Source organism: Olea europaea, unplaced genomic scaffold (genome assembly GCF_002742605.1).
Source record: "Olea europaea var. sylvestris unplaced genomic scaffold, O_europaea_v1 scaffold1721, whole genome shotgun sequence".
Taxonomy (NCBI): domain Eukaryota; kingdom Viridiplantae; phylum Streptophyta; class Magnoliopsida; order Lamiales; family Oleaceae; genus Olea; species Olea europaea.
In genome coordinates, this window is record NW_019234909.1 from 45,649 (window position 1) to 56,006 (window position 10,358).

The 10,358-nt window shown below is 30.3% G+C and overlaps 1 protein-coding gene and 1 long non-coding RNA gene across 3 annotated transcripts; both read right to left on the minus strand.

The window, feature by feature from the left end:
- Positions 1 to 709: 709 nt before the first annotated feature.
- Positions 710 to 3,376, minus strand: LOC111377779. Of its 2 annotated transcripts, none has more exons than XR_002699776.1 (3): positions 3,060 to 3,376; positions 1,932 to 1,992; positions 710 to 1,013 (listed from the first exon to the last, which is right to left on the minus strand). It is a non-coding gene; the product is annotated as an uncharacterized LOC111377779 (long non-coding RNA). The 2 variants fall into 2 exon arrangements; XR_002699775.1 differs by having other exon boundaries at positions 710 to 1,010; positions 3,060 to 3,373.
- A 5,878-nt stretch (positions 3,377 to 9,254) lies between these two features.
- LOC111377783 (zinc finger MYM-type protein 1-like) lies at positions 9,255 to 10,358 on the minus strand. The gene is made up of 3 exons (XM_023000911.1): positions 9,957 to 10,358; positions 9,875 to 9,893; positions 9,255 to 9,781 (listed from the first exon to the last, which is right to left on the minus strand). The coding sequence occupies exons 1-3, from the start codon at positions 10,356 to 10,358 to the stop codon at positions 9,255 to 9,257; spliced, it is 948 nt and encodes a 315-aa protein (XP_022856679.1).

Below are 10,358 nucleotides of genomic sequence, written 5' to 3' on the forward strand. Positions count from 1 at the left end.
CATGTGTGCCCACTCGTGGGGTTTATAGGAGTTAATCTTACAGTATACAGTTCGAAACTTTAAAACATCTGAATAGTAGTTCTAGGTGATATATTCGTTTTGGCTATTGGTGTAAACATGAGGGTGAACAATGCATTGAGAATTTGATTACTTCAAACTAAGTATTTCATTGTGACTTCTTCGATAGGGCATGGTTCAATATTTCAATCATAACCATAAACAGAATATCACCAAAAACGGCAACATAGGTAATCCAGATGAAAAGAGCCAAATTCATGGGACCCCTTATCCATTCTTAGCAAATTTTCCTAAGAGAAATCCAATAGTTTTTCGAGAAAAAATCCTACTAACTCGTCCATAGATGTGAAGGCTAGAAGAAGGCACATTGCATTAGACTTCATCCCTCTCCTCAGCCTTATGCTGAAATTTTGCTGATGGAGAAGACAACTTACCGAATTTAAGGAACTCTAGCCTTTTAGAAAGAGCTAAAAAACCATAATTAACATGTAATCTGATAGACTAACATTGACACGACCCGTCCCGAATCACCTTAATGGACTCGACACGTGTCATGTGCCGATGGTAGATACCAGCTAAATGTTGGACCCACCACCAAGGCAACCTTGACTTGCTTGAACGAAAAATATTTTAAAAGAATTTTGACAAAGTTCACTTTGAAATATGGACTAAATCCGCCTAAACAAAAATCAATTTTCTCAAATCCATACATATAATTTAAAATAGGACACACTAGTCCCTCGAAATACAAACTGTTCAAAATAAGTGTACTGGAAAGAAATTTACACTCCTTTCGAACCAGGTAACCCCATTTGCAAAACATATATAAAAATATATAGCGAACCCATGATATAAATACATTTTCTGATAAAAATGCATCAATCCCAAAAATATATAATGTATGTACTGACAAGACTAGACATACAATAAATACACCATGTGGCTCGACTCGCAGATCGATAGGCTCCAATGTCGCTCAACGTAGCTACCATCTGCTAAGAAAAATGGTGATAAAAATATGAGATTGTAACTCAGTGAGTGGATGATTTGCAAATAAGTAAACTTTTTCCATTGATGCATATTTTCTAAAAATTTCAACTTTATTAAATCCTTGAGAATTTCTGAATCTAGTAATACTTTTAAAAACTAAACATAATTACATTATAAAATACTTTGTTCTAAATTCTAGAAAAGTATCTGTAAGGTATAACAAATATAAAGAATCTCATATTCATGAAAATCTATGAAATATTACTGCTGCTCAATACTTTAAGCTGAAAGCTTTATTCTGAAAACTGAATTAACTGAATTCCATAATCCGAAGTCTGAGAATTGAATAAATACTGAAAAATCACACCAAAAAGAGCACCCAATGAATAGCCTTACTCATGTACAGAGTAATCTCAATGTACAAGCCAAAGCCATTCAAATCTGATAATCTGATCGCTGATAATCTGGTCATACGTACGCAGAGCTGCCCCAAAGGCTAATCACCCTAGTACACGGCCCAAAGCCTATGTGTGTACGAGAGTGGGTCCCAAAGACCTCTGATAATCTGGTCATACACTATGGAAACACATTCACGATAGTGCAGAGCGGGTAAAATCACTATAACTAGTCATACACTGTGGAAACACATTCACATCAGTGCAAACTGGGGTAAAATCACCTGGGTACTTTCTGGTGGTTTTTAGAAAACAATTCTAAATATGCTGAACTATTTAATACAAATGTAACATGCTGAGAAAATAATTTAATTGAACTGAAATTAACTTTAAAAATAACTGATTATAAATTCACATTATTTTAAAGATCATGCTGTCAAATTAACTGTATGAAATAATAAATTTTCAATATAATATAAATTTAATAAATACTAATTTTTGAAAAAAAAAAAGTTTGTATCCACTCACTGATTTATGGATAAAAATCTTGGCTAAATTGACGGGCATCTCCAAGCTTCCACGTCACTACCTGAAATAATTGTATAACGACTCAAATTAAAATATGACAATTAAACTAAAGCAAAGTCACCACTTAATTCCTCAACTTTCAAATTTTCTCTTGAATCTCCATTTCTCGATACTTGAATGAATTCCCCAATTTTTCTTTAATCAATTGGAGATAATTCTATTCACTAACTCCTTCACTAATTTTTAATTTATCAAAATTACTTTCATCCCAAACATAAAATAATTATACTTTCCAATCTAATGAAAACTAATAACCATAATTCCTCCCATTTAATACACATCTTGTTCCATAAAATCTTCCTTTCATGTGAGTATTTCATGAAAACTATCATTTTCCAAACTTTACTTCTCTTTGATTATTTACCAACCAATCATCCCACATAATCAAATCCATTAATTTACCGTACTTTCTTAAATCACTACTTTATAAACATACAACCTCTACATACAACTTAATCCATTCCTTATTAAATCGCTTTATTCCCTTTTTAATTTCCATATGGCAGAACATAGTCTCATTTACCGATTTATTTACAGAATATGTTTTCCACATTCATTTCCCCACTACATTGGCACAATAACATACTACCTTCCAACATCTTGAATTTACACTATAAATACTGTCCCTTTTTATTTTGCTCTGTAATATCAAAATTACTAAATCAAGAACATACCACATTCAGGCTAAATTGAATTCCAATTAAACACAATTCATCTCTTCTTCATCAGTTTACTACTGCCACACTAACATCAAGCTATGCAATTAGGTATGTTCCCTTCTTAATACTTCCAACCACTAGACATATACATGTGCCAAAACAATTCATTAATTGACTCAAATCCTCACCTGCCTTTTGATTTCTTTATTTAAATTTCAATTTTAACCCCATTTAATTACTGATTTTTTTTTTTTTTTTTCACAAAGCTCCAACCCGAAAATTCGTAAATATTTGATTCACATAACTTAAAAGCTTCAAAATGGTTTACCCATACTAAACCATCAAGAATTTGAACTTCTTTATCACTTATTGGAGCCAAATAAGAAATTTAAGTTTGTATAAAACTTACCTACTTGTGATTGTAGAAACAATGAGGCTATGAAAGACAACCCAATACTTGAAAAAAAAACATCTCGCCTCCTACATATCGCCGCCAGCACTTTCTTTTTTTTTTTCTTTTCTTTTTTTCTTTTTTTTTTCTTTCCTCGGTCTCTCTCGGTTTCTCTGGTTCTTTCTGCCGTCTATATGTGTATATATGTAATGTGAAATGGAACAATGGATTGTTAAGTTGACATTTGTAATCCACTATCAAAAATTTGCATGGAAGCCCCTCATCTTCAATTTAATATGACATTTAATCCTTTTAACTTCCATTAATAGAAAGTAGTAAATCCCCAACTTTAAATTGTATTGGCTTAACTCTCATATATTGCCAATATATAAAATAACCCAAATAAAATATTTTATTACACTTTAGTCCTTATTCGATTTTGACTTTGACGAGTCAACTTTTGATTTTTGACTAAGAAAAATTGGATTGTAACAAACATGATATGAAAAGTAAATATAAATAGTAATTACAACTATTATTAATTTCAAACACTAAAAAATTTAGAGAAGAAAATATGAATCCACAACAGTACTGGCATTAAAATTTATTAAAACACTATCATTTCACACACGACAAAATATATCACACCTAGGGCTGGACAAAACTCCTGAACCGAACTCGAACTGAATTGAACCAAACCCGACAATTCTTCTCAAGTTAAATATTCGAACGGGTATTTGAATCAAGAACTGACGGGTATAGTTCGGTTCTAGGCCAAGACCCGAATAATCGAATAAGAACTGAATTTTCGTAATTTTTTTAATTAATTTATTTTAAATAAGTAAAATTATTTTATTTTTTCTAAATAAATTTGTTAACTAGTTAATTTAGTTCAAACCACAAAATGTGATTTTCCTATTTTTAATTTTCAGTTTAAAATCAACTTAATCAAATTGACCTCAACTTTATCCAAATCTGTTATTCTACTGTAGTGTCGTTTCTACCGGAAAAAATCGAATTAAAGTTCTACAACATTTCTCTTCATTATTTTGAGCTAGCTATCTTTCTCTTTCTGTGATTTTAATAATCAAATTTATGATGAAATCAACAAAGAATGACGTGAAACACATAAGATTGAACTACGTTATTTTGTAAGGGCTAATATTAAACATATCATTAATTAAATTAACGTAATTTTGTATATATTAAAAAATTTAATTATAATACAGAACCGAATGGAACCGGACCGGACCGGACCAAACCTAACCGAACCGAATGGAACCGAACCCGAACAGTTCAATAATTAAATTTGGATCCGACGATTCTACTTACTAAATACCTGAAAATTTCGGATCAGTTCGGTTCTCATTAGAATCGGACCATGTCCGAAAATCGAACCGAACCATGTCCAGCCCTAATCACACCCTACCAAAAGTAATCTACTGAACTGACTTGACATAATTCAAACATTAAGTTCATCCATTGACACTGCCATTTTGAATAACTATTCAAAAGAAAACAAGTTAAAATTAACAGTAGTCACTCACTAACAACGCCCTTCATTTTCCTCTCCCTCCTCCCACTTCGTGGGACAAGGTTGAACTCCGTTTCATAGCCTTCAATTAACTTCTCGCATCCATGCTTGTATAGTTGAGCAACTAGATATTACCTTAAAGTTGTTATATATTCGGCAAACTTTATCAGGTAAACGACCCAATCATGTTGCTACAAATTGCCAAATGGGGAGTTGTATCTTTTGCAAATGGGGATTCTGCAACTGTAGATGAAACTTAATATACAAAAAGTTCAATTTTCACAGTGTAGTAGGAACTGCAGCAATCACATAAAAAATAAAATAGTTTATAAATTTGCACAGAATAATAAATGGCAGTTTTTAAAGAAAAAAGATAACTAATCACCAAGTTCGATATGCAAATCTCTTATAGTGATTTCTAACCCCGAATTTTACAAATTAATTTCCCAATAGTCAATGAAGGAGAAGAGAGAGTTCTCCATTCTAACAGGATAGGGAATGCAAGACATCTGAAATAAGGCTTATCGTGAAACATAAAATTTAAAAATTTTGCAACATAATTTTCTACAAAAATGCACTTTGCTAGTTGGAAAAGTACTACATCTGTATTTCCCCTTTGACTAAACAAAAAACATAATAAGACCTGGTTAGCATATTTTGACGATCCAACCACGTCTATATTTGACAAAGTGCATGGAATTCGACAATCTTCCCATTTCTTGCTTGTAACTATTGCACGTATGAATGCCGACCCAAGAACAAGTTTGACAAAATGTTTGTCTTTCGGCAATGGCCAATGAGCATATACATTACAACACATAAGACTGGATTGATGATCCACAGTTATTGAATGCATTTGGCTGCTGCATATCCTTTGTTGTCAGATAGATGTTATGTGACTATGTAATGTTAAGCGTCCATTAAACATAGCAAGATATGTTCAGAAAACAGATAATGGAATATTAGATTCTACTCAAATAGAATAAGATTCATTAAACAAAAACACGATACAGAGGTATGATGCAATCCCTAATGTAACACATATGTGGAAGATAATGAAAACTAATCTTGAAATCTTCATAGAACTAAATCACGTAAATGTGTAGTCTTAATAGTTTAATGAACATGGCACGATTAGATACATTTCACATTTCAAGAAAGAGAACACGTATTCATTTATTATGTTGCACTAAATTTTATCTAGTTCAAACATACAAAAATTCAATTTAATCAAACAATCAACAAAAAGTGTCTTCATTGATGGAGTGCGGATTTTAATTGTAATTCAAATGTGATTTTGACATGTCACTCAATAATAAAATGAGATTATACTGCAAATACATCTTTAGGACAATTTATGGTGTTAATTTGAATTCGATTAAGGAGTTAATTGACTTTCAGAATATCAAATATACTAATCTTTTTACAGTAGATATAGAAATAGAATTTGTGCAATGTAAAATTTGAATATTTTATTTTAAATAGGCGTTTGATGGAATTTCCTCTATTCCACTCGTAACAAGAAAGGAGGTGGAAGAGAATCGTATATGCTGTTCGGCTTCCAATATAGTGCCCCAGAAATGTACTTAAGGTATGTTTGATAGTAAGTATAAAATTTGCATGAAAATAAAATGTGAGTGTGTTTGATTGATTTTATTTTTCATGAAAAATGTTATTTCTAACCTAAATTCTGACCTTTGGGATGTTTAATTGACAATTTTTTTCATGGAAAATATATTTTAACTTTTGGTTAGATGAACATATTTTCATCAAAAACAAATAAAATATTTTCTTTATGGAGGGATAATTTTTATTTTCCAAGTAATTCATTCTCTCTTCTCTCTCTCATCTATCATTCTCTCTCATCTACTGACCAATAAAAAATAGACAAATATAATATTCTCTATATTGAAAATTAAATCAATCAAATGAATTTAATTAATAATTTCCATACAAATATTTTCTATGCAATTGAATTGCCTAGAATTTATTTTCTTTCCCTACAAATTCGATACTCACAAACAAATACATCCTAAGTTCTAAACATTTGAATTGTGTCTAACTTATTTGCATGAAAGTTATTAATTACACATGTTTAATTGATTTAATTTTCAACCTAAAGAATATCATGCTTGTTCATCTCTTATTGGTTGGTAGATGAAAGAGGGGGGATAGATGAGAAAGGGGAGTGAATTGCTTGGAGAATAAAAACTTATCCCTCTTCAAAGAAAATATTTTTTTCTTCTTCTTTAAGAAAATATTGAAAAATAGTTTTCATGAAAAAAATATTAATCAAACAATCCAAAAGTAGGAACTTCAATAAAAAAAATGATATTTTTCATGCAAAATGAAATCAATCAAACACACTCGCACTATATTTTTCGTAGGAGAGATTGCATATGACTATCAAGATTAAACAAAAAAGTACATAAAATACTTATCTATTTTTCTATCAATGTATTAAGCCCTTGTTTGGCCTTATTAAAATTATAATTCATTTTTCTCTCTTTTCTTATCAACCACACATTAAAATTATTTTTTTTTTTTTTTTTTTTTATGTACAAATTATTTTATTATGAGAATATGTAATTGAAAAAAAAATAAAATCATTTCAATAGTTATCAAATAGGGATCAATAATGGACAACTTTTGATCCCATCAACTCGAGTAATAATAATTTAATTGGACAATATGAGATAAAAACTAAAACTATTGGTTCCATGTGACAAAATTTCTATTTTCGCTTTCTATAGAAGGACTTTCTAAAACAGTTATCTTAATGCAACTTTTTTTTTGAAAGCTTTTCTAATCAAACAAAATACTTTTAAAAAATTATCCAAATATTTTTAAAAATATTTTTTAATTACAGAAACAACTTTTAAGTTTTAAGCTGAACATTTATACATTTACTTCCATGTAAAGGATCTAACCCATGAGTTAACAAATAATAATAAAAAATCCAGACCATCAATTGGAATAACTAGAATCAAGTTAAAAGACCTTTTCAATATATGATTTTTCTAGATTTTGTATTGTATTCAAATATGTTAAGTGAAATTATGTTTAAATTAAACTCTTTTTAAAATAAGTGACTTATTAATTTCTGACATTTATCAATAAAAAAATATTTATTAAAACTTACTTTTTTTAAAACTAGCTGAATATTTTTGAATAAATAATTGGCATGGGCGTACGTTGCATGCATTCAACAAGTACCATGTTGAACGTGTCAAAAAACAAGGTGAATAAAATATATTATGGAATAGTATTTTTTGGGAGAATGTATGATTAAAAAATAAGAAATTTTTTTAATTTACGTATAATATTATTTTATTGAAAAATGTATGATTGAAAAGAAGAAAGAAAGAAATGTATTAAAATTTAATTGGAGGCCAAACAGTAAGCCCTCGATTGATTCTCATTACATTAAATTTCATTAAATTTCATTTTTTCTCCCCTATTTTCAACCACACAATTTTTCATAAAATAATATTACATGTAAATTGAAATTTTTTTCCCTTTTTCAATCACTCTTTTTAAAAAAAAAAAATATTATTCCCCCATTTTCATTTCCAAAAAATGGGGGCCAAACGAGGGCTAAGTATCTCATGAGCATGAGCTGCTTAAATTTATCCGATGGGCCCCTCAACTTTTCTTGTAGAAATTCCATGATTTTGACCATGTTTAAAAGTGGGAATTTCCGTTTCAAAAAGACATAATTATATACGAAATTTTTTTTATTAATGATTATACAGTTTTGTTATTAAAAAATATGTTATTGGATTATTGGTATAAGAAATTATACAGTCGAAGCTCATCTTGTCTTAATCTGAATGTTGCACTTTTTGGGACAAAAAATTTGATTCAATGAACTTGGATTCAATTTCTAATAATCACTTAATTTCATTTTGTCACGTTTAAATTATAGAAAAGTGATTTTGCTCCAATTAATCAAGGTTTAAAAAAAAAAAAAAAAAAAGAACACACACACACACAATTAATGTTTTGTAACACTAGAAAAAAAATTTAGAAGAAAAAACTAAAATCTTATTTATAGAAGCGTACTATCTTCTTGATTATTATGTACCAAAAATCAGGGGCGGAGCCAGGAATTAGTGTTACGATGGGCTAAAAATTTAAAAAATTTAATGTACAAATAAAATTTATATATAATAAGAAAAATTTATAATATAAGTTACCTATTGAAGTCGTACTCGGCGATATTTTACAGCATAAAATTCATCTATAATAGAATCTAGATATAAACTCATACTAAATTCTCGTTCAATGTTTTGTGTTATACAATCAGCAAGAAAATCATCTTCCATTTTGTTACGAATTTCCGTCTTCACATGTTTCATTGCTGAAAATGCTCGCTCCACAGTCGCCGTTAAAACAGGTAGTGTCAGTACTAAACAAATCAATTTAGTCAAAATGACGTAACTCTCCGACCTTCTACTTGCAACCAATTCCCAACATAAATCAGAAAGTGTAGGTATGTGAAATCGAGGTTCAGAAATCACATCATTCTGATAGTGTTGCAACTCAACTTTCAAACAATAAATATCTTGCTGTTTAAAATTTTCAGGATAAAACTTCTCTGCAAGCTTGCAAATATTATCCATATTAAATGATTCAAAAGAATTTTTTGGATCCAAAGCTATACTGAGAGAAAGGAGCTATATTGATGTCTCATTAAATCTTGTATCTAACTCCATCATCTGAAAGTCAATGGTTGCATTGAAAATATCAAAGTGGTAATGATGTTCAATGGTAGGATAATCACGACCACGATCACGACCACGAAAACGGCCAACCATATACGAACCATCAAAGTCAAGTACATGTATATCATTTTTTGAGCAAAAACATTTCACCTCTTCAAGAAATTCTTCCCAGCCATCTTCTCTTAATGCTTGAAGGATAGTTTTTGTAGTACAGACAAATCTCATAGTAGTTAAGATGTCTTGAGTTTTTTTTTGAAGGGACTGACAAAGAACATCCGCAATTGCTAATATTCTACGCATTAAATGCAAGATAAATACAAATTCAAATGTTGTTATGATTTTGAAAACACCACCAACTTCGGACCGAGATCTTGTACTTGTAGAATGATCACTAAGATACTCAAGCACCTTGCAAGTTGCAGCATACATATCAATCAAACTCTTTACACAGCTGTAATGAGAAGACCAACGAGTACTTCCTGCTCATTGCAAATTACCATTCTGGTTAGCACCACTTCCGAACTCTTGTTCTCCAATTTCTAACAAATGCACAATTTCTTTTCTTTGGGTACTTTTCAACTCATTGATGCGCTAAAGAGATGATGTAATCATATTAATAATATTGTCCAAATAAGAAAAAAATGAATTAATAACTGAGACATCCTTAGCTGCAGAAACTAATGTGAATTGTAAACGATGGGCAAAACAATTAACATAGTATGCATATGGACAATCTTTAAGCAATACTGCTTGTAGTCCATTCCAAGAACCACGCATATTATTAGCACCATCATACCCTTGGCCTCTCATGTTTTGCACTTGAAAGTTGAAACGAACAAGAATATCAGAAATCTGATTCTTAAGATTTAATGAGGTAGTGTCAATAACACTTTTAATTGCAAAAAAAGGTTCTGTCAAAATTCCATTACTGTTCACAAACCTCTGGATAATAGCCATTTGTTCTCGTGAAGATTCATCTCGTGCTTCATCAACAAGAATACTAAACTTTGCATCCCCAAATTCCGTACGAATTCCTTGTCGTACTCTATTGGCCAT

Excerpts from the sequence above, each read along its gene's own strand:
- LOC111377783 (XM_023000911.1), bottom strand. The coding sequence starts at position 10,358 with ATGGCCAATAGAGTACGACAAGGAATTCGTACGGAATTTGGGGATGCA.